The sequence below is a fragment of the Doryrhamphus excisus genome, linkage group LG12 (assembly GCF_037039965.1).
Source record: "Doryrhamphus excisus strain RoL-2023G ecotype Guam linkage group LG12, RoL_Dexc_Guam_v1.1, whole genome shotgun sequence".
Taxonomy (NCBI): domain Eukaryota; kingdom Metazoa; phylum Chordata; class Actinopteri; order Syngnathiformes; family Syngnathidae; genus Doryrhamphus; species Doryrhamphus excisus.
Window position 1 is genome coordinate 19821075 of NC_136368.1, and position 24365 is coordinate 19845439.

The 24365-nt window shown below is 39.8% G+C and overlaps 2 protein-coding genes across 3 annotated transcripts in view; one reads left to right on the top strand and one right to left on the bottom strand.

Annotated features, from left to right (window-relative positions):
* Positions 1 to 8557: 8557 nt before the first annotated feature.
* On the top strand, positions 8558 to 12857 carry dct (dopachrome tautomerase). The gene is made up of 8 exons (XM_058082979.2): positions 8558 to 9069; positions 9131 to 9430; positions 9571 to 9671; positions 9855 to 10021; positions 10117 to 10296; positions 10368 to 10503; positions 10568 to 10769; positions 12454 to 12857. The coding sequence occupies exons 1-8, from the start codon at positions 8787 to 8789 to the stop codon at positions 12627 to 12629; spliced, it is 1545 nt and encodes a 514-aa protein (XP_057938962.2). The 5' UTR covers positions 8558 to 8786; the 3' UTR covers positions 12630 to 12857.
* A 2779-nt stretch (positions 12858 to 15636) lies between these two features.
* The window catches only part of gpc6b (glypican 6b), a 91398-nt gene continuing 82669 nt past the window's right edge, over positions 15637 to 24365 (bottom strand). For both annotated transcript variants that reach the window (XM_058082978.2, XM_058082976.2), the window contains 3 exons: positions 19318 to 19454; positions 17841 to 18016; positions 15637 to 16176 (listed from right to left, as the gene is read on the bottom strand). In XM_058082978.2, the coding sequence (XP_057938961.2) occupies positions 15971 to 16176; positions 17841 to 18016; positions 19318 to 19454 (519 nt within the window). In that variant the 3' untranslated portion in view covers positions 15637 to 15970. The remainder of the gene's footprint in view (positions 16177 to 17840; positions 18017 to 19317; positions 19455 to 24365) is intronic.

A 24365-nucleotide genomic window follows, 5' to 3' on the forward strand; every position in this document is an offset into this window, starting at 1 on the left:
TAAAAATAATGAGCGAGCGATTGATCCATACTCAAACAAGCCGGTTTGCTGAGCTAATACCAAAGGCAGATTACAGCCGGTGCCAAAAGTGCCCTGGCGTGCGACGCCTTTTTTTCGCTCGCAGGGTCCCCAAATTTGTCATCACATTAGCACATGGTCAAGGAGTACATCCTAGCACTCGCGTAATCTGCTTTCCTGCGCAATTAGTCTTCTAGAAGAAGGCTGTAGACTGACAGCCGGAGGGTGGTGGGGGGGTGGGTGGACGAATAAGAGTGGAATCACTGAGTTTCACACAAGATGGATAATTTACAGCCGATACAATGCAATAGTCAGATGTTATTGCCTTTGCACCTCACCTGCTAGGTCCTCACATTTAAAAAATGGGGTTTAAAAAATTGCTTGGATAAAGCTCAACAAAACGGTTATTGGAGATCGTAAGGGTGCACTAACGGCTACTGTCCAATGTGTTGAGCTCATAAGAGCAGACGATGGAAGACTGGCGGGGAATGGCAACTTTTTACTGAATAAAATATTAGATAATTTCATTTCGACAAAGGCAAGTAGACTATGGGCAGAGAGGGAGAACAAAATAGCAGGAAAGATGGAGAAAGGAAGTGTTTTTTTTTATGAAAAGAATAAGAAGAATTCAGTGCTGCTTCTTGCAAGGGGAAAAAAAAAAAAACATTGATGACACCCAGTTCCATTCTTCCACTCTCCCCTTTCTCTGCTCCTCGCCTCGCAGCACGGCGGGCTAAGCTGGGAGCTGTAATGTCATTAAATTGCAAATGCTTTTTTTTTCATTTCCGACACACACTGTTTACTTATCTGGCAAAAACATATGTTGGAAGGAATCCGTTAAATTCTGCCCATTGCCTTGGGTGAAAGTGCAATAGAAACGGGCCCACTGAGCTCCTTCTGTCGTCTCCTTTTAGCACTTTGCCTTATCTACAAGGCTGCTTAGCAGCAAACTGGCGAGTTCAATGAAAAATGAAGATACAGTGCAAGATTAGTGAAGAACAGTGAGGGGAAAAAATGCTTGGAGAGAGGGTCATCCCATTGCAAATGATTTCACTCCTCTCCATCTGCATAAATGACTATTTTTAAGGCATCTCGGGCGTCTGTATATTTTTCTCACTCTGCCACACATTTAATTTCACGCCCCGTGTTCTGAATATGCTTAAATGCATATCTCTGATGCACCTTTAAGCCAGAGGAAAGAGGATGGGGTGGGTTGGAGTGGGGTGGGGGGGAGACAGCGGTGGCGGCAGGGAGGGTACGAAAGCAAAATTAAAGATAAAATGGTGTGATTTGCACTACAAGTCTATTACTTTATGGCATTTACATATAGTTTACCTCTGCAATTCCAAGATTTTTTTACCCCCCGCGCCACACCACTTTCCTATCAGTATAGTCGGGCTTGTATAAATATGTATAAATCTTTGTTAAGAAGGAAGAGGAAAAAAAAAAAAAAACAGAATTCCTGACACTGTGCTGGAAAGTTTTGAGGGTGCACTTTCTTGCTTCAACTTCTTCCTGTTGGTCCTGTGAGGCTGTCAGGAGACACGCTGGGGGTGTTCTCCCCCAGCCTGCCCCCAACAAAGACCGAGGATTCAAGCACTTTGTGCGCCATGATCTGCTGACACCTCCCCACAAACGCTCAAAGGAGGGAGTGAGGGGTTGAGGCTAGCTGGAGAGGAAGGGCCTAATGTAAGTGAGAAGAGGCATCCTTATCGTGCAAGTGTGTGTGTGTGTGTGTGTGTGTGTGTGTGTGTGTGTGTGTGGAGGGGGTGGACTCCAAGCATGTCATGCAGATAGACCCACAGAGTCCTGTGATGAATAGAGCATGCATGTCTTCTACTGCTCTGCTATCAGGTGCTACAGTGGCGAGGAGTTGAAATCCCGCCCCCTTTTCCATGGCTGAGGATTGGCCGGAAGGGGGTAGTGAAAGGGACAGGGAAAGACTATTCAGGGCACGATTCCTTCCCCTCATTGTCTGCCTGCTTCAATTTGAATGCGCTCACTCAAAGCAGACGAGAGAAGCGCTTCAGTCCGCTGCATTGTTGCCTTTCTCTCTGCTCTTTTCTATTTGCAATTAAATGCATTTCAAATGGAACAACTGTACAGCAAGCTTTGCCGATAAGGAGGGAGAATTCCATTGCCTTTAACCTCGTTTATAATGCCTTTGCAAATTTGAAGTGCTCTTATTGTGAAAACTAGGCAATCAAAACAGGAAATTTGAATGGAAAATGCCACACGGCTAAAAGTATTGCTTCAATGAAAATTAAATTGCTTTTGGAAATCTCTGTATTGCTTCTTTAAAAGAAAACGGCAATCTTAAGTGTTTCGATTTAGAGTCCTTTATGTGCAACATTGTGTGCAACATTGTTGCCTGGACAGCAACATCACACACACACACACACACACACGGGTCCCAAGCATGGGATGAGATGAGTCGATTAGAATTAATGTCATCTGGTCATTTACAGCTAAACACCCTTCACATGCATTGTGTTTGCTTTGTGTGCAAGGCGTTGACTGCAAAACCAATCTCATCCCGCAGACATGGACATTTTTTTTTTTTTTTTGAAGGATTTGAACGCTGTAAATAACTCCCAAACCCCTTCTTACGAGGTTTACCCCTGCAGCACTTTGTAACTTATCAGGGCTGCCTTGTGCCTCCTCTAATGCAGGCATTATGCTCAAATGTAAATCGGTAAAGCTGCCAGAGAGGTGGGCGGGAATCACTGAAGAAAGACTCACTTGAAGGGGTCGAGCCAATATTCTGATTAGGACACCACAAAATAAACAGTAAATTAAAAAAAAAAAAAGTACAGTTTTCTTTTGAAGAAACCAGTGTGTCACACTCCTTTTCGTAATCGCTATTGTTCCTTAGTGTTGCACAATTCTAGAACCGTACGCATCCATTAAGGATGCTGCGAACGATCAGCCACCAATCAATTAAAAAAAATGCCAATACATGTCTTTCAAAGCCGATCACGATTAGTGTGGGCCGGCAAATACTACATATATGCTGTGTCACGTGGGGTTGCCAAGAAAATGTTGAGCTTGGGAGAGGAACCTATCTTCGGTCTACCGTTCTTCCGTCTTTGCCGAACTGTTTCTGGTTGTACTTTTCATTGGTGGCAGCTAGCTAGGTGTTATCCGTTCTCTTTGGTTTTTGGATTCCTAATATGACTTTTTATTGTGGTGTTTTATAAAACAAACAAGCACTGCAGTTAGTTTGGAGCCACAAGTAGATATCACAAATTTTCAAAGTGTCACTATCAACTTTACTTTGTTGTCATACTAATTATGGCTATTTGTGTGTGGTTGCTTAATGAACATAAACATAGAGTGTGTCTAGCCCTATGATGGTGATACTGTCACAGGGGTCTCCTATCTGACTTGCTTAAGATTTTAGTCAATTTTTATTGACTGTTGAATTCAGACTTTATGCCTTAGTGTGATGACAAATGAACACAAAATAGCATCACGACGATGGCCACCCTGTTAATAAAGTAGTGTACAATTTATTCTGTTTTAAGTTGAGCTTTTTGTCTCATGTAGATACATTTATTTCTAATATTTTATTCAGTTAAATCTGTTATTTTGAGTTTAAAAAAATAATTATTGAACAGTTTATTTCCCATGTATTCATATTACACCAGAACATGCTTAAAATTAAAATCTTTAAAAATACGACCTTAATGTTTATTTTTTTTTAATATTGAGCTATTTGCCAGGGGCCCTTGGTGTCACTAATCAGTAGCACTCATCATGAATAAATTGAGAAATGTACATTTTGTCCATCTGATCATATCGGTTGATCTCACTCATGGATCATCGGTATCCGAATCGGATCGAAGCTTTCCTAGCAATCACTTATGACTAGAGATTCAATATCATGGTCAATTTATTCATTGATGACGACTGAATGAATTGAAGCAAAATAGAGCGCACTACTTAGCTGCAGCGGGGCTGGCAAGTACTAGTGATTCAATCGGTTTGCTGTTTAAAAAAAATAGGAACATACATCAGCTACAGGAAGTTGTGCTACATCCTGGAAAACCTCCAGGCAGCATGATTCATTGTCTATTTTAACAATAAAATTATTATAAAAAATCATTTTTCTCATAATGGATCAATGAATGTACGTTAAATGTCCATCCTTATGACTAAATATTGAGTGTTGGTGTAAAATGACAATCTATAGTATTTGAAAAAAACCCCACTATCATTAGTATTTTCTGCCATCTAAAATTAAGGAGGAAACAAAATTAAACCAATTGTTAATTTTCCTCCGAGTTAATGTAAGAAATTTATGCTAAATGCCCTTCCTACTTATGACAAAGTTTGACGGTTAGCGCAGTAAAAATGACACTGATATCCAGCTAAAGTAAACTTTAATATATTCTGAGTGAATGAGGCCCAAGGCTCTGTTTTGTACTTCTAATTTCCATCTCTAATGTTACATGAGTCTGATTAGTAATTAGGGCAGCCTCATTTAAATGCATGTAATGAGCATTATAGGTTTCTGTTCTACTGCTAAGTGGATAGCATCTTCACCGATATGAACGCATATTGACCTCTAACGACGCAGCTCTTCATGTCCTTCAATTGGAGTGTAATGAGTTTATCGTGGCATCTATCAAATAATTGACCTCAAGCGCGTTCCGCAGCATAACTATTAATCTTATTTTCCAGTGAATAATTTGAACAGTCTGCAAAGAGGAGAAGTGGCTCACACACAGAGACTGCACGTGGAGGGATGTGTGGCCCCTAGATATTAATTTGGAGATGGATAGGAGTCTTAAAGAGGATTAAAACTCTATACAGGCTACTCATTTCACATGGCTGCCTACCACCCAGGCTACTGTGTGCACTCCCAGCCCGCCGCTCGGCACGGTGGAGATTTTAAATGGTGACAGTTAAAGTACAAAGATGTCCAATCCCAGACTATTTCATGGCATATTTGGCCAAAGCATCCTGAAGGAAATGCAAACTGTCAAGAGAAGACGGCAGTTCCCGTGAACGCACGGCAACACTGCCCCCCTCCTTTTGTCTGCTGGTACTGCACTAACCTGCTCCCTGCATGACAATTACCTGCCTCACTTGTACAGCCTCTTATGCTGAATATAAATACAATATATCACCACAGAAATCACAACTAAAACTGTTTTACAATGAATGTTTTCATCAACCTTATTAACCAGATATTAAGTTATCAAGTTTTATATGCAGTAATTATATTGCTATAGTTAAACTGTATACACTATAGTGCTTATTGTATCGAGGTTGCAGTTGGCAATGAAATATTTCCCCCTAAAGCGGCATAAAGAAACAACCAAAATAATAACAATTATTCTTAAATTATTTTAAATGCCTTTCATAATGTTATTGTTTTTATTTCTAAATTTTTGACATTTTTATTACGGCTGTATTAATGTGAAAATTATATTTAAATCTGATTAATTTCATCATAATGTATAAATAAATTCATTTTTTTATTTTTTTTCCCCAATCTCACCCTCTTGAGTGAAATTCATAGCAATCACACCTTGTTTCTCCACAGCTCTTTGGCACCATCCTGTGTTGAGGTAGGAGTCTGGAATGAATCATTTTAGGTGCAAATCAGCACATTTGCATATTTATTTGTTGATATTACTAAGCAGTCTAAAACATACAAGATTGGTGTGTGTCAAAAGGTTGTGTATTTTTTTTTGTTTTATCCCCAAAAGAATTAAAAACTATACAGTTTTTCACAGGATAGCAACAATATACAAATACAAAACTCAAAGTAAGTTCATTTTTAAATATATACGTTACAATTCCATGCTCGGGAATCAGAGTTATGGCTCTGTGTATGTTTAAAACACATAAGCAAAAGGTTGAAATCTTTGCTTTAAGTGTGAAGTGTCAATTTTATGCAGCGAGTCTTCAAATACACAATCACGTGCTTACTCACGTTTACTCGTCCATGGAATTCTTTTCAACTAAGTTTATTATTTTAAACTCTGCTTATCTTCCCTTTGATTTGATTTCAAACGTGTGCAGCGGATCCCGCTTTTAGCGGGCAAAACAATCAATCTGTTGCACGCCAAGCCTCGACTGTGACAAATGGAAATCACATCAGATCCATGGTTCATTTATCCGATGTTGTACTTACACACTTACAGAGACCTGATAAAAGCACAATCATTTCTACATTCCAGTTGACTCCGGGCAAGAATTCTTTTAATCCCGTTCAGTCCAGTGAAGCTCACAGGGCCTCTTGTGTAAAACACTCTGTGGTCACACGAGCTTTCCCATGACGCCGTGTGTACGTCTTCACCATCATGCTACTACTACTACTCCTACTTAAGGCTACGTGCATATCACTGTTGTTATCAGTTATATGGTTTAAAAAAAGACATTACAGGAAACTCATTAAAGAGTGAAAAGGCTGCGAATGTAACCTTGTTTTTCCTTTGCTTGGAAATCATTGCAGTATTGTTGTAAAATAGATGGAACGAAAAGAAATGATGACATCAATGGCAATGAAACGTGGGTGGATGTGATTCAATTCACTCAAATTACAGCTTTTGCACAAAAGCAATGAGCGAAAACATCAAAACAATTTTCTCCTCACGGTCGTCCAGTCTTGCGTCGGACACTGAATTCCAAACACTGACTTAAAGTGTCAGCAGTCACATGGCGTGTGGTTGGAATGCATCAAACAATGGAGTCAAGTCAAAGAGTCAAACCCCTGCAGTCATGAGTCCGAGTCACAACTTTGACGCGTCCATCTGGAAGACCGCAGTCACAAGTACAACCTCAGGAATTGTCAAGATAGCCTTGTGATTCCCTCTCGCATACAGGACAAAGGGAATTACAGTCAAGATAAGATCGGTAGAGTCAAGCTTGATACATCCAGGTTTTAGTCACTGTCTTTCTCCAGCTCACATCCTTGTTTTTTTCCGAAACCTGATTTGACATTGATTGATGAAATCAATGAGGCAGATTCTGTAGGAAAATTTGCTGTCTTCCTGGGAATTACAGTATATAATGGTCATGTTAGTTGAAGTCCTCGGTCATTGATGTCTTAGACCAAGTCGAGTTGTAAGTCTTGATGACACTAGCCACGTTTACATGAGTTTTTGACCTTACCAAAAGCAATGGTATACATCGCGTGTCTACATGCGCCGCTATAATCAACCAAAATAGTCAATGCGCAGTAAAACGTAAACACCAACATCACGTGATACCGACTTCCTCGAGTTTTTCTTTCACTTGTTGGAATAACTCCGTATTGCCAGTTTTTCCTTCGTCCAGTCTTGAAATTTAGTTTGAATCAAAAACAAACTTTCCTTAGCAGTCCAGTGCCGATTGCTCGCCTCCATTTTTTTTAAATCGAAGAACGTCTTGAGCTGCTACGTCATGTGTTACGTCATATCTCAGCATTTGCTGAAAGAACGCACCCGGGAACAGGAAACAATAAAGTTCTATCTTGCTAATATTTTATAATTAAACTCGACACATGTTTTATATAGATATTTATTTTCTTTTTTAATAAAACTGGACTTGTGAATGGCGTATAGAAGGGTTTAGATTCTGTTCCACAGATGGCGCTAATGCACACGAAAGCTGCTTGCCAACCGCAAATAAACAACAGAAGAAGAAAACACCACAAAGAAGAACGCAGTCTGACAACTTTCCGATTGAGCGGTTACATGACACCTCAATCGGATTGGGGAAAGGAATATTCCACCCCTGTGAATCTGATTATATATTCATTCGGATTGGCACTTTTCTTTCGGAATGAGGTGTATACAAAGGTTACATTCTTTCCCTTTGAGCAAATAACCCGAATGGAATTGAAATATTTGGGTCCATGTAAACGAGCCCAAAGTGATCAAAATTGATCAATCGAGTCAACACCTCTGCTATAGGCTATTGTGTGTAATTTCCAAATTCCACTATGAATACTTAACACCAGAAGTATAACACGCACGCAACAATGAATGAATGAAACAATGAATGAAACACTTTTAGTGTTCAGTCGGCTCCATTGACTCCTGACCCCCATACTTTGAAATAAAATAAACTTCTACATGACTCCCATTGTCGCCATCAGCAATGATCTTCTCCATTTAATGTTACCAAGAATCATATCCAAATTATGCCACTTGAGAGGAAAAAAAAATCTTAATTGTGTCTATAAGCATGTGGAGCAAATCACGTGAATCCCAGCAGTTACTCTCTGCATCATCCATGCTTCTGGAAACAATGTGAAACATTCACACTAAAGTCTCTTCTGCCCTCAAGATAGGTTTGTTGTTTTTTTTTTTCTAAGAAAATGTTTTGCCAGCTAAAACCATAATCTGATTTTTCTTTTTTTTTTCAGAGAACTAAATGACTACAGTCTGGATAAAGTGAATTATGGTCTTACGTCTAATGGTTCCTTCAGGCGAACATGTTCCTTGGAATTGGTTCACGTCTCAGTCCAGCTCACAGCTTGGCTGTCAGGTGATCGTCACAAGACCAGGAGGCTTAATCCCACCCAGCTCTACTAAAGCCAGAACGCAAAATAGTACGGTCCTCAATGTGCATGAAACCAACTGGAACACAAGATGATTCGACTTTAAGTGCCATTTCCACAAATTATCTTTGCATCTAATTTGAAGATACACAAACAAGGGGTTGTGGCTGCGTGGATTTTCCACATTTTGTGCTTGGAGAACTAATTTATCCGCTTGTCAATCAGCTGATATTTTGCCACTGACCGGAATAAACAATCCGGTGGAAAAATGACAAGCTTGCTCCTTATTGGTCTACTTTGCTTGTTTCTGCAACCTGTTGGGGCTCAATTCCCTCGGGTTTGCTGCACAGTGGAGGGGATCCTGTCCAAGCAGTGCTGCCCTGCTCTGGGCTCCAATCCTGCCAACATATGTGGCACCCTGACGGGGAGAGGAAACTGCACTGCTGTTCGGGTGGACACTAAACCCTGGGGAGGACCATACAGACTAAGAAACATTGATGACCGGGAAAGATGGCCCACAAAATTTTTCAACCAGACTTGCAGATGCAATGGTGAGTGATTATGCTTCTGACTGCAAAATTGGTCATTTGACCTTTTTTTTGTGTGTTTTAGGCAACTTTGCAGGCTTTAATTGCGGTCAATGCAAATTTGGCTGGACCGGACCCAACTGTGACCAGAGAAAGGCACCTATCGTACGAAAGAACATCCACTCGTTGACATCCGCTGAGCTCCAGGAGTTTCTGGATGCCCTGGAACTGGCTAAGACCACCATACACCCAGACTACATGATCGCCACCCAGCACTGGCTGGGAATCCTGGGGCCAAACGGAACGGAGCCGCAATTTGCCAACATCTCCATCTACGACTTCTTTGTCTGGCAACATTACTACTCGGTCCGAGACACTCTGCTTGGTAAATACACTCAAGTCTGTCCTTAAACGGAACTTTATAGTATTGTTAAAATCCTCCATTTCATTTTGGCTCTACCTATTTTAAGAAGAATTAATTTTCTCAATTCCAGACAGGTAATTTTAACAAATATTTGCCCCTAGGTCCTGGTCGCCCCTTCAAAGCCATTGATTTCTCACACAAAGGACCAGCCTTCATCACCTGGCATAGATACCATCTTCTCAGCTTTGAGCGAGACATCCAGGTGTGTGTTGTTTTTTTGTTTTTGTAACAAGAAAATTCCTGATAAAATTTAAGCTTTAGACTCTGAACTGAACTGAACAATTATCTATATCACTAACATTTTTGTGAATACATTCATGTGTGAATTTGACAAATACAGGAATTGAACAAACCAACTAACATCCATACAATGTGTTTTTCTCAGAGGCTCACTGGCAATGAAAACTTTGCGGTCCCTTACTGGAACTTTGCCACAGGTCAGAGTGATTGTGACGTGTGCACGGATGCTCTTCTTGGAGGCCGAAACCCTGATAACCCCTCCCTCATCAGTAACCAGTCCAGATTTTCCAACTGGGGGGTGGTGTGTAACAGGTCTGCAAAAAAAACATCAATGGGAGGGGGTTATCCTACTATACATTGTGTATTGACTGTCACAAATCACAAAACCATTATGTTCTTCGATTCAGTCTGGATGACTACAATCGCCTGGTGACTCTTTGCAATGGCACCAATGAGGGTTTGATCCAGAGAGGTATCATGAGAGGTGTCAACATGACCATGCCCACCATGACGGATGTCCGAAGCTGCCTTGGTATCAGGGATTTTGATAGCCCTCCGTACTTCACTAACTCTTCCTTCAGTTTTAGGTAGATCCTTACAGTCAAACCGGGTTCTGCCGTCCATGCCCACTGCTAATGTTCAACTTCTCGACCAACAGAAACGCCCTTGAAGGCTATGATAAACCAAATGGAGAACTTGATGAATCAGTCAATAACCTTCACAATCTCGTCCATGCTATGCTCAACGGAACCAGTTCTTTGCCTCACTCTGCGGCCAATGACCCCATCTTCCTGGTAAGAGTTCAGTTTCATAAAAGTCAAACTTCAGTTGCACTGAATTCACAATGATCCCTTTCAGGTTCTCCATGCTTTCACCGATGCCATTTTTGATGAATGGATGAGGAGATTTGTTCCGTCCAATGCCACTTTTCCAGATGAAATGGCCCCCATTGGTCATAACCGTGACTACAACATGGTTCCCTTCTTCCCTCCCATCACAAACGAAGAGATCTACATCACATCGGCGCAGCTGGGCTATTCCTACGCCATTGATTTTGAAGGTAAGCTGGTAGGCAGTTGTTGGAGTTGGAAGAATTTAGCACCAATATGATGTGAAATAAAGTAGAAATAAAAGGAGAATCTATAGACCTGTCCGCAAATTACGTGTGTTGTGATCTGGTGCTATATAACTCATGTCATCGTCACAATTTTTCGCTTTGCCATCACTGGCATGCTCACAAAAATCACAATTTTTTTTATGATCTAGGTTTTCAACATTAAAATGTTTATTATGAAATTGTGAAATAAAGGTAATGCATGCATGTTGGTTAATAACAGATAACCAAGAGAGCCTACTTGCAAAGTCTAATTCAGTTCTTTGGCTCTTTTGCCAGTACATTACAAGAAACACACTATAATATATGCTTTACAAATACATAAGAGGGGACAGAATGTCACCTTTGTAATCCATATTGGCCAAGGACACGTATGCAGTATCCCTGGCCAATAGTACACATTATAAATAAGTGAAAAGGTGTTGACAATGATGACAAAATACCATCTATGACCAAAGACTCAATTTCAGATTGAGCTTTTCACATTTATTGTGCCTTACAATAATGTCTCTAATTTTCAATGGTGCAGAAATACATTAAAAACAACCCAAATTAAATAATGTATATTCTACATTAGAAAATGAGGAAAAGTTTTACAATTCCTACCGTTTAGTTGGAACCTCTTTGTTGTTTTTTTTCTCCCAGGATTCCACAGCAGTCGCAATGATATGGAGTGACACTCTAATAAAAGAAAACAACAACCCACAGTGTTGGGAAATGTCCACAGACGACGCCATTTTTGCAACTACTTAGCTAACCTAGAGTACATTAAGTTACGGCAACAGCGGGATACACAGCTTATAAACAACACAATTTCGAGTGTCTAGATTGGAAAACGTTTACAAAATAAAACATACAAAAGTAAGCGGCGCACATGGAGTAAACATTGATAAGTATTTAAATGAAATGAATCCCGCTACCTGCTCTAGATGTTGGTTTTCTATGATCAACTCGTCCTCTTCTTCTTCTACGGTTGAATCGCGCAGGGGAACCAAAAATTGAAGACAAATAAAGTTATAAATAAAGTTTAAATAAAGTTGCTCTAGAACGGTCCCTGACTGGTAGTATTTAACTCCATTTACTAAAGTTCAAACATTTGTAAATATTTACATTGTACTAATGTCATCAATACGATTCTTATATAACTTAATAAAGCTAGCAAGACGCTTTATTAGGTACACCTGCACTCCGAGATAGCAGTAGTTTATTTCTCTACAGTTGCAAACACTGCTTTATGATAAACTTTTTTTTTTTTAAATTGTATTTCTTTAAGATGTAACGTGTTTTGGGGATTTACATTTTATTAAGGTCCAAAGAAGAACGATTCCTAATAAGGGCTACTTCCTGTCCGTCACTCCTTTTCCTACCCAACCCCGGAACAAATCTTCCCATGGCAACACATGCGCAAATACAACACATAATACCCCTAAGGGTCATTGCAATATATTCAAAACACTAAGTATTAGATATCATAATATTATACAGCTGTACCCAATGTTGTACCAGTGATGATGCTAATGTTCCAACACAAGCATATACAATACAGTATCATTAAATCATTAAAGTGTTATACACACACAATGATGGTACTAATACTTGTCTCTTGCTTCCTTTTCTTTTTTCTTTATAGCGGATGAGGGTGGAGCTGCTGTGTTCGTGCTCGGATCCACCCTTGGGGGTGTCTTCATCGGTCTCCTGGTGCTTCTCCTTATCTTTGTGCTGTACCTTCGCCAGAGAAGAAACACTGGCTTTGAACCGCTGATAAAAGCTGACTTCACGACTAGGAAGTACACGGAGGAAGCCTAGATTTCTATCCGCCTTGTGGGGCAGCTCGGTGTAATGCGAGTGAAATGGAGCGTATGTTATTATATCAAGGCCTGACTGAAACAAGAGGAAAATATTAATATTGTAGATGAATGACAAATGGAACCAAATGAGAATCATGATAATAATTGATTGAGGCTTTTAACAAGTAAAAATCAGACTGAATTTATGTAAAATGTTTTGGAAATAGTGTAAAAAAAAAACAGAAAATGCATTTTTTTAACAAATATTTATTCTCCAGAACAGTACAAAAAGCACTGGATGCAATCAATTTTGATTGCATTAACTAGTAAGGCATATTTGCTTATCTGGTTGTTCATTTGAATGTAACATCGTACAACAACAACAATGCACTGATGTAAAAAAAAAAAAAAAAAGAAAAGAAAAAAAAGCATTTTCTTGCTGTGGTTTTTCAGTTCACGTTGCTTTTCCCAACATTTTATTGCAAAAATATTAACCATTAAAGGTTGGAATAATACAAAACATAAAAAGCATTCTCTGTGAGATCATTAGAAATAATATATATTTGCACTGTATATGTGTATGAAATTATGAAATGAAGACAAGCCTAGTTGCCAGGTCTCGGAATGATGTGCACACAGGCTGGTTTTTGTCCACAAACACACCACCCAACCTCAGCAGGCAGCACCGGTACGCTCTGCTGACAAGATGCATTCAGGCCTGTCCGCTCTCCACTCTCCACGGATTCTCATTTCACAGGTGACTGTGGTCGGGCTTCCAGCCCGCCTGCGCTGCACACACGAGCATTCAGGCTTCACAGACAAGACCCTTTTCTTTGCATTTGGACGCTTCCTCTCTTAATAATCCCCTCACATTCTGCATTATTGTGCCGCTACTTCTATAGAAACTGCACAAAGACATGTATAAAGTACTTTTTTTGTGCTTTTTAAACATTTCCGGGTATGCCATTTTGGGGGAACCTTCCTGGGAATGTCGATGATACGGTACTGGAAACAATACTTCCAAAAATGTACAATCAATATTCATTGACTGTTGTAAAAATAATTAGAATACACTAGCCTCTGTTACACTGCTTTCAAGCCATAACAGAACATTAGCATTCATCCACTTGTGGCTTTTATACACAACAAAGTGAAATACAGTCAAACCTCGGTTTTCATACGCTACAATTTTGGTATGATTTGGTTTTCAGCAAAAATGTTCACTAAGATTTTGCCCCAGTTTTCATACAATATTGAATATGACAAACGAGTCCGTGTTTGCACTGTACTGTATTGTATTTTACTGCTAAAACAAACACGTTGCTGACTCACCTTCCATGCATGCTAAATAACCTGCCATGGGGCCAAAAGAAAGTTGCGAGTACCATCAATTTGAAGATGAGAAACATTATTGCATTTGATTTGAATTTGAGAAAGTATGCATCAACAATACATTCCATCCACATCCATTAGTCATTTTTAAATTTGAAAACGACCTTGGAATTAATAACAAAAAAACGGGGATACAACTACATTTCCGAAACTTTCTGTGCACATTCAGACGTTCGTATGCGGTATTTCTCCTGCGTCTGGTGTGACGTACGGATGTTTTCCAAGCAGTGAAAATTGCTTTCAATACAACAGGGTGGTTGACGGTTTAAAATTCATATCTTGGTCCTGGAATTCCGAGGGTTCCCTTTTCCTCCTATTTTACGACACTGACACCAACTGTGAAGCAGGAACATTGTACATCAGTCCCTTGTTTTTGACACAGAAAGATCGATTTTCCGGGCTGTGTAAAAGGAGCTAGTGGCATACTGTAGGGTGCAAAACTTACCCATCAAACCCAATAATTGATTACTTGTTTACCATCTTTAATTGGATGGAAGAATTAACATTTAAATGGTCTGGACTCCTTTTTTTTTTACATGAGTTGAGATGAGAAAGGTTTTACGTTGAACTTCTTAAGACAGGAAGTTAGTTGAGACTGAATCAAAAAGCGCTTGAAACCAAGTAGTGCACTTCATTGTGATTATTCAGTCAGAGTTTTGCAGAATGCAAGCATGCATCACAGTTCCATTTACTGTCCTCTGAAAATAAGTCAACACGCAACCATTGTTGTCTTAAACACAGGTGAGTAGTGGGCATGTCCAAAGTGTATCCGTAGTGTCAATATTTAGCATACAGCAAGTAGTAGGAGTGTCTTAGAATAATTAATTCTGTATAATGATTAATCGATTCGGAGGAATCTGGAAGGAAGAGTCTTAAACCAGTCATAATGTTCTATACATATCACTATATTGACACTTACTATGCTACCCATTATGGCATTGGATGCTCATATCACCTCAAAACCAACAAAAAAAACCTTAAACTATATTAGGAAAGCAGGAAGTGAACAAATGTAACAGTTACTGATTGTAAAAGTACCAGATGAAGGGGTAGGATTTAATAAGCTTTGCTTCTTCCTACTTTTTTCGGACATGTGGAACTGTGAACTGATTATGTGATGCATTCAATTGTAATCTGATGCATGTTCAAATAAAACAAAACCATTACCATTACCATTAAATAGCCTATTTTCATACAAAAACATTTCAATATTGACCCAAGGAATCAGATGAAACTATATTAAAACCCTGAGTCCATGACAGCCTGAGTGAGTACTAGTGATCGAGTGATGTAGCACTCAACTGTCTTCAGGTTGGAAAAGTCTGAAAACACCATCACTTGTCAGTTTTCTCAATAAAACAAGTCATCTTGGAGGTTTGTTTTACTCCTTATCATGTCGGAAAACTCAGTTTTCCGAGGGAGGGAGTCATGTTCTGCTTAGTGTCGGAGTTATCGATTAGCTATTCATACGTGTTGAGTCATTTTCAGTGGATAGTAAATACTGTCATACAAGCTGTACATAGCTTGGATAGTGTGGGTCTGCAATATAAATGGTTGCTGAAATGTGAGGGGTGTACTGAGTTTTGTGCTCCTGTCATTAAAAAAAAAAAATCCATTCATTGCATTTCAAAATCTAAATATCATGTGGTGCCACCTTTAGTTGTAATAATAATAATCACATTTGAAATGCTTTGACACACACGCAGTTATTTTTTTTCTTAACACAAATATAGAAAATAATGAAAGTGCGTGCTAGATTTGTCCACATGGAGGCAGACATTACTGTCTGTTGTATTTTTTTTTTTTTTTAATATAAAATAGTTTTAATCTCTGCAGCAGAGTTTATGGGATCAGCATCATCATTGGACAGAGGAATGATGCTGTAAAAGTCAATGAATGGTACTGTGCATTCTTTGGGAAAATGGGAATATCAATGTCTGGGAAGTCCCAACCTGTTTCCCCCCAGCATTATCTCCAGCGCATGTGGAGTGCCGAGACTGACAGGACCAACGCAGTCAAGAGGCCTGGAGGGGGCATGCGGGTCGATGAAGCTCCGCCTACAGGCTCGCTCCGGTCTGCTTCCACGAGAGTGGCTTCGGAAGCGGCCACATCGGTGTCTGTGGGGCAGGCCTCCGTGCAGCCACTCCCGCTACCTGAACCGCTGCCCTCGTCGCCTGCAGTAGTAGAATCAGACAAGTAGTCATTAGACAACTGTGTTCTATATTGCAGCCGTTTAAGCTGACAAAATGACACTTTATTGATAATTTTACTCCATATTAGTGGAATCATCATCATCATCATAAGACCACAGCCTCACAAAATTGTGTATTCGCTGTTATTTTTTGTCAGGTTGCGTAGAAATCCTCCCCCTGAGGACTCTAAGTGGGTTTCGAATAGAGGATAAGGGAATCTTAAAGAACCAAATTATAGAATGAGAACCAGATTGTTTATTCCTGACAACAATACCTAATACAGACGTACCTGTATGCCTACAAGTAAGCAGGTCTTATTACAGCGCAGCTGCAAAAAAAGCATGCTTCTTTTCCCAAGATTGTGTAAGAGGCTGGATTAAGAGGCCTGCAGTAAGAGGGTCATTTTAATTAATTCATTCATTTTGTACCGCTTATCCTCACGAGGGTCGTGGGGGGTGCTGGAGCCTATCCCAGCTGTCTTCGGGTGAGAGAGGCGAGGTACACACCAGCCAATCACAGGGCACATATAGACAAACAACCATTCACACTCACATTCATACCTATGGACAATTTGGAGTCGCTAATTAACCTAGCATGTTTTTGGAATGTGGGAAGAAACCGGAGTACCCGGAGAAAACCCACGCATGCACGGAAAGAACATGTAAACTCCACACAGAGATGGCCGAGGGTGGAATTGAACTTGGGTCTCCCAGTTGTGAGGTCTGCGTGCTAACCACACGACCGCCGTGCTTAAAGAACCAAATTATAGAAATGAGAACCAGATTGTTTATTCCTGACAACAATACCTAATACAGACGTCCGGGCTTATCTGCAGTCCCTGTATGCCTACAAGTAAGCATGTCTTATTACAGCGCTGGTCTTTTATACACTCAAGATTGTGGAAGAGGCTGGATTAAGAGGCCTGCCGTAAGTATCCCAGCTGTTATCGTGCGAGAGAGGCGGGGTACACCCTGGACTGGTGGCCAGCCAATCACAGGGCACATATAGACAAACAACCATTCACACTCACATTCATACCTATGGATAATTTGGAGTCGCTAATTAACCTAGCATATTTTTGGAATGTGGGAGGAAACATTCCTTAACATTCATTAAACTTTCAGACCGTTTAAGTGTAGTAAATACATCTGCATCTTATACTTTTGATGATGTGTGTCTTTATTTGAGGAGCCCAGAGAGGGGCTAACGTCATTGCAGCACCCCATTGAATGCGTTGCTCAGATGCAATACAGTATGGGAAAACTTTTAAGGAGTGTTTTTTTTATATTCTATATATTGGTACATGTTTGTATATTTGAGTGTGAAGTTGCTGTATGATGACTTAAGTGACTGTTATATTGTTATATTGTACATTCATACCTATGGACAATTTGGAGTCACCAGTTAACCTAGCATTTTTTTGGAATGTGGGAGGAAACCGGAGTACCCGGAGAAAACCCACGCATGCACGGGGAGCCGAGGGTGGAATTGAGGTCAGCGCGCTGAGGGTCATTTTAAATTTCTTAAAAGATCCTGAGGCTTATGGAATAAAAAAAAAATCAAGAGGTAGACTCAAACAGCCGGAGTTGACTATATTAATATTTTCCACAAATACTAACTCAACAAATGTCGACTAAATCACTCACTTGTGTCCTGAAAATAGATGTCATTGCCGTTGTAGGCGTTCTTCAGCTTGTTGGTCATCACCCGAAGCGCCATGATCTGCTGACGGATGAACGTGTCCGGACGAGTGATGTCGACGTTCACCTCTGGGTTGTTCACCTGGTTGGTCAGTCCGTCTGTTACCACTTCAGGGAAATACCTAACAAAAAAATCAAACCAAATCTCTAAATACGATCTGTACTGTAACAAACAAATCATTTGTGTTTTTAAAACTGAATAACAATAATAAAGATAAGGAAAAACATCCTGCGGGTATGTATCCAAATCACTGCAAAATTCCATTTCATCGTTTAAATGATATTCCAACATCCGGTGTGCCGTGTCTTCGGGGGAGGGAAACTCATCAGCTGCTTGACCGTCTGATAAAGTAGCATCAGGTTGTCATGTTTTTTTGTTTTTTTTTCCCTTTGCGCTTGACAAAGCCCTATTTGTTGTCTTGTGAACAAACCACATTAAACGTAAAGTATAAGCTACCCTGGTAATTCCCTAATAAACAGTGTGTGAATGCAGCCAATGAGACTATTACACCCAAAAACATAATAATAACTGTCCGCTAACGTAATACAAATTTGCAGCTTTTAATGTAATAATCCCGCAATTATAATAAATTTCCCACAAAGGTAATAAAATTTGCCTACTGCAAATGTAATACTGAATTACTGAAATTATTACAAATGTGCCAAAGTGAAAATCTGTAAATGTAATAACTTCCGACAAATGTAATATGAGACAAAATAATGATCTTTGTGGTTCTTGTTGTTTATTTGATTACTTATAAACCTGCCAATTGTGACTGAATGTTGACAGGCAACCATATTTTTGCTAACAATCTTCCAGATATTCCTTGTGTCATGACTACATATCTACATGTCACTTGTGTGTGTGTGTGTGAGTGACAAGAAAAAAAGCTCTGACTTGCTAGGGGGTGTGTGGAGTAATTTGGTGCCACCTGTTGGTTTGCACGTATAGATCAATACGTCACAAAAAAACTCAAATTATGAAGGTGCTGGAGCCTCTCCCAGCTGTCTTCGGGCGAGAGGCGGGGTACACCCTGGACTGGTGGCCAGCCAATCACAGGGCACATATAGACAAACAACCATTCACACTCACATTCATACCTATGGACAATTTGGAGTGGCTAATTAACCTAGCATGTTTTTGGAATGTTGACCGGAGTAACCGGGGAGAACATGCAAACTCCACACAGAGATGGCCGAGGGTGGAATTGAACGCTGCTCTCCTAGCTGTGAGGTCTGCGCGCTAACCACTAGACCACCGTGCCGCCCTTATGAAGACTAGAAAACAACAATATAAAAGATACATTGGTTTTCATACACCTCAATTTTTATAGCAATGTTTACTATGTTTACAATGTTTACTATACTTGCCAGCAGTCTGTGATTGTAACCCAACAGACCACCTACGGTAGACCCCATTTACCTCCCCTTTGTGTGTCCGTTCCAGCAGTGGCCATCAGTGGTATTCCCGGCAGTCAGTCTGGTCTCCACACACATCTCCTCAGGAAGACTGGACCAGAATCTCTTTGATTGCTTCAGTTTACCTTTTATGTCAACAACCTGAGCATAGAGAGAGAGAGAGAGAGAGAAGAAAGGCTGTTCAAATCCCTCCTGTGGAGTCATTGATAACACTTTTACATCACTATTCCTACCGTACAGATTGATGAATGAATGATATTTCATAATATGGCTAGTTTGGGTTAAGGGTGCTGGGGCCTATCCCAGCTGTCTTCAGGCGAGAGGTGGGGTACATCCTGGACTGGACCTTACAACATGAATACACTCATTCATTCATTAATTTTCTACCGCTTATTCTCACGAGGGTCGCGGGGGTGCTGGAGCCTATCCCAGGTATCTTATCTTCGGGCGAGAGGCGGAGTACACCCTGGACTGGACCTTACAACTTCAATATACGTATTCATTAATTCATTAATTCATTTTCTACCGCTTATCCTCACGAGGGTGGCGAGGATGCTGGAGTCTATCCCAGCTGTCTTCAGACGAGAGGCGAGGTACATCCTGGACTGGACCTTACAACTTCAATACACTCATTCATTCATTAATTTTCTAACGCTTATCCTCACGAGGGTCGCGGGGGTGCTGGAGCCTATCCCAGCTATCTTATGTTCGGGTGAGAAGCGAAGTACACCCTGGACTGGACCATACAACTTCAATATACTTATTCATTCATTCAATTTCTATCGCTTATCCTCACGAGGGTCGCGGGGATGCTGGAGCCTATCCCAGCTATCTTATCTTTGGGTGAGAGGTGGAGTACACCCTGGACTTGACCTTACAACTTCAATATACTTATTCATTAATTCATTTTCTACCGCTTATCCTCACGAGGGTTGCGAGGATGCTGGAGCCTATCCCAGCTGTCTCATCTTCGGGCGAGAGGTGGAGTACACTATTGACTGGACCTTACAACTTCAATATACTTATTCATTCATTCAATTTCTACTGCTTATCCTCGCAGGGGTCACAGGGGTGCTGGAGCCTATCCCAGCTATCTTATCTTCGGGTGAGAGGTGGAGTACGTCCTGGACTGGACCTTACAACTTCAATACACTCATTCATTAATTTTCTACCGCTTAACCTCACAAGGGTCACAGGGGTGCTGGAGCCTATCCCAGCTAACTTATCTTCGGGCGAGAAGCGGAGTACACCCTGGACTGAACCTTACAACTTCAATATACTTATTCATTCATTCAATTTCTACTGCTTATCCTCATGAGGGTCGCGGGGGTGCTGGAGCCTATCCCAGCTATCTACCTCTTATCCTAACAAGGGTCACAGGGGACGTTGGAACGTTTTGTGTGGGGACATTGTGGGACTGCTTTAAGACTTTTGGAACTTGAAGTTATCATGCTAGGTGCTATCATGGTAGCCATTAGCATGTTAGCATTTAAGCCAATTTACTCATGTTTAAAGGCAAATACACACATGGCATGATGTAGGGATGTTATAGGACATCTTTGGTTCTTTCTAAACTTGAGGCCCCCTTGCTAGGTGCTAGCATGATGACTGTTAGCATGTTAGCATTTTAGCTAATTTACTAATGTCTAAAGGCAAATACACACATGGCATGATGTAGGGATGTTATAGGACAACTTTGGTTCTTTTGTAAACTTGAGGCCCCCTTGCTAGGTGCTAGCATAACTGTGAGCATGTTAGCATTTTAGCTAATTTACTAATGTCTAAAGGCAAATACACACATGGCATGATGTAGGGATGTTATAGGACAACTTTGGTTCTTTCTAAACTTGAGGCCCCCTTGCTAGGTGCTAGCATGATAACTGTTAGCATGTTAGCATTTTAGCTAATTTACTCATGTCTAAAGGCAAATACACACATGGCATGCTGTCGGGAGGTTATACGACAACCTTGGCACTTTCTAAACTTGAGGCTCTCTTGCTAGGTGCTAGCATGATGACTGTTAGCATGTTAGCATTTTAGCTAATTTACTCATGTCTAAAGGCAAATAGATATGTGGCATGATGTGGGGACACTATGGGACTGCCCCAAACTTTTCGGGAACCTGAGGCTGTCTTGCTAGATGCTAGCATGGTAGCCGTTAGCATGTTAGCATTTAAGCTAATTTACTCATGTCTAAATGCAAAAAGACACATAGCATGATGTGGGGACACTATGGGACTGCATCAACCTCTTCGGTACTTGAGGCCTTCTTGCTAGGCGCTAGCACGGTAGCCGTTGGCACACCGGGCCCGAGGTTCACGGCACAGGTGGCAAGCCCATCAAAATTTCCGCGGGAATTTTCTAGTTACGTAATTGTTATTTCCATTAAGATCAATGACTATGAGATTTGACACAAAGTCAATAATAACGAGGAAGTCCTTGCAATTTACTTCCAGATGTCACTTTTATTATATGCTGTCACTTTTCTCCAACTTTCATCAAGCACATCAAATTTGGCATATTTTTCAGCAGGGCAGAGGGGAGTGCCAGATAGTGCACCCCCTCGCCCCCTCCTGCACCCCATTATCTTGCAAGTTGTGCTCATGTGAAATTGCAGTGAACCTGAGCAGAACATGAAAGGTGGCTGCGCTAAGTGCGCGACGCCGCTGTGGGGCCTCGACGCCGCTTTTGATGTGTTAATCCTGTCACACTGATGCCAAGGCACCTCAGCAGCTCTGATGCTGCCCAGAGGGTCACGGCTGTGCTGGGTGCTACAGATTGACGGGCGATGTTTGACTGAAAAAAAAAAAAAAAAAAAAAAAAAAAAACCTTCAAGATTAGCTTAATGTAAGTCGACATCTGCTCGGCCCCGTGAAAAAAGACGTGGATGGAAAACAGAATGAAATGTTACATTTTACTGATGCAAATATGTAGAAATAAGTTTTCTTCTTTTTAACGTGATGACACTCATCTACTGGAATGTTGTTTCATTATTGTTGCTACACTCGCATGATTGAGGCTCTTTGTGCAGAAGCATGAACGCCATCAAAATGTATTTAAAAGCCGCTTTTCAGACGTATAAAATGCAACACACAAACTTCTTCGTACTCAAAAGGTCTATTTCTCGCTAATATTTTTCACAAATCCTTTGCCAAGATAATCCATCCACCTGACAGGTATGGCATATCAAGATGCTTATTAGTGCATATGCTGGCCACAATAAAAGGCCAGTCCAAAATGTGCAGTTTCACTGCATTGTCCATTTGCTGTAATGGACATTTCATTCAAGGGCAGCAGCTCTGGTGTACTTGCAACATCTGTGGCACAAACGGCACATTCTGGAATGGCCTTTTATTGTGGCCTGCAAGAGGTGCGCGTGTGCCATAATCATGCTTTCCAACCAGCAACTGGATATGCCACATCTAGAATAAAAATAAAAATAAAAATAAAAATAAAAATAAAAATAAAAATAAAAATAAAAATAAAAATAAAAATAAAAATAAAAATAAAAATAAAAATAAAAATGAAACAAAATATAATAATAACAATTTCAATTCCACCCTCGGCCATCTCTGTGTGGAGTTTGCATGTTCTCCCCGTGCATGCGTGGGTTTTCTCCGGGTACTCTGGTTTCCTCCCACATTCCAAAAAAAAAAAATAATAATAATAATAATAATGGTCCAGCATATCCCTGCAACCCAAATGAGGATAAGCGGTATAGAAAATGGATGGATAATAATAATAACAACAAGCTTATAGTTGTACGTAAATAAAAACACAAAACAAGAATAGTAGATTATTACTTTTTTGTTGGCTATCAACTATTATATTTTGAATTTCATTCTTTTATTTAGTAATAATTTTATGTTTATTATATTGTCATATAATATTCTAACCCCAATTTCTACTTCATAAATTTATACTTTATATTGAAAATTTTTGAATACATTTTTAGCAAAGGTATTTTTTATTTTCTGTAGCCTCCACTCTGCCAAACAATCCCTTATAAATACAATTCTGACTATGATTAATTATCAAATAATTCTGGCGCTCACTGAGGGAAAAGGCTTGTGTATCAGATGATTAATGGAGGACATTTTCAAGAGAGTAAAAATGTTTTCACAGAACAATAAAAAAAGATGCTTATGGAAAAGGTCAGCCAGCCTGCCTCTTTTATGGCAAATAGGCAATAAATAAATGGCAAGCCCAGGGAGCACTTAGAGGGTGTAATAAGACGCAATGGCCAGTAGATGGCACTATGTCCAAGCGAACTATACATAAGACGGCTTAGAGACTCGAGGAAGTAGAATTAGAAGACAAGGGACAATTATTCCTGAACGTGACAGAAAACAACAACAAATAATCACTTCGTCTGAAGATTAAAATAACATTTCAGTTACATTTGGCTGTAATAACCTTTGTGTAATATGATTTATTCCCAATTTTTGAACAAATTAAAATTAAAGAAAGCAGGAATCAGTCAGAAAATGCACACCTTATCATCATTTATACTATAAATTCCATCCATTTAATTTTGGCATGCACAAAAAATATGAATGAGGGAAAAATGCTTGAAAAAAGCAACAAAAATAACTAAATAAAAAATAATAAAAAATAAAAACAAAACAAAATACAAAAAAAGACAAAAAGACAGAAAAGTTAATGTACACACAAGGTAAACCATACTATAGCTACTTTGCAACAGAAATATCAACACTTTGGTTTTTGCTTCCATTTTTCATGAACTAAAACTTCAGGAATCAATCAGAAAATGCACACCTTATCATCATTTGTGTGTGTTTATCGAACACTATGAATTCCATCCATTTAATTTAAAAAATATGAATGAATATGAATGAGGGAAAAACGCTTGAAAAAAGCAACAATAATAACTCAATAAAAATAATAAAAAATAAAAACAAAACACAAAACAAAAAAAAACAAAAAATAACAACAAATATAATTGTAGACAAAAAATATTAGACATACAATTGCATTATGTATAAAAATAAAACAAAAAAATAACTCAATTAACTCCAGTAATATAAAATT

What these genes read in the sequence shown, in the direction of transcription:
- dct (XM_058082979.2), top strand. Translation starts at nt 8,787, where the DNA reads ATGACAAGCTTGCTCCTTATTGGTCTACTTTGCTTGTTTCTGCAACCT. An exon ending in CCAGACTTGCAGATGCAATG is followed by an intron (nt 9,070 to 9,130) that starts GTGAGTGATTAT and finishes TGTGTGTTTTAG; the next exon opens with GCAACTTTGCAGGCTTTAAT. An exon ending in GCTTTGAGCGAGACATCCAG is followed by an intron (nt 9,672 to 9,854) that starts GTGTGTGTTGTT and finishes TGTTTTTCTCAG; the next exon opens with AGGCTCACTGGCAATGAAAA.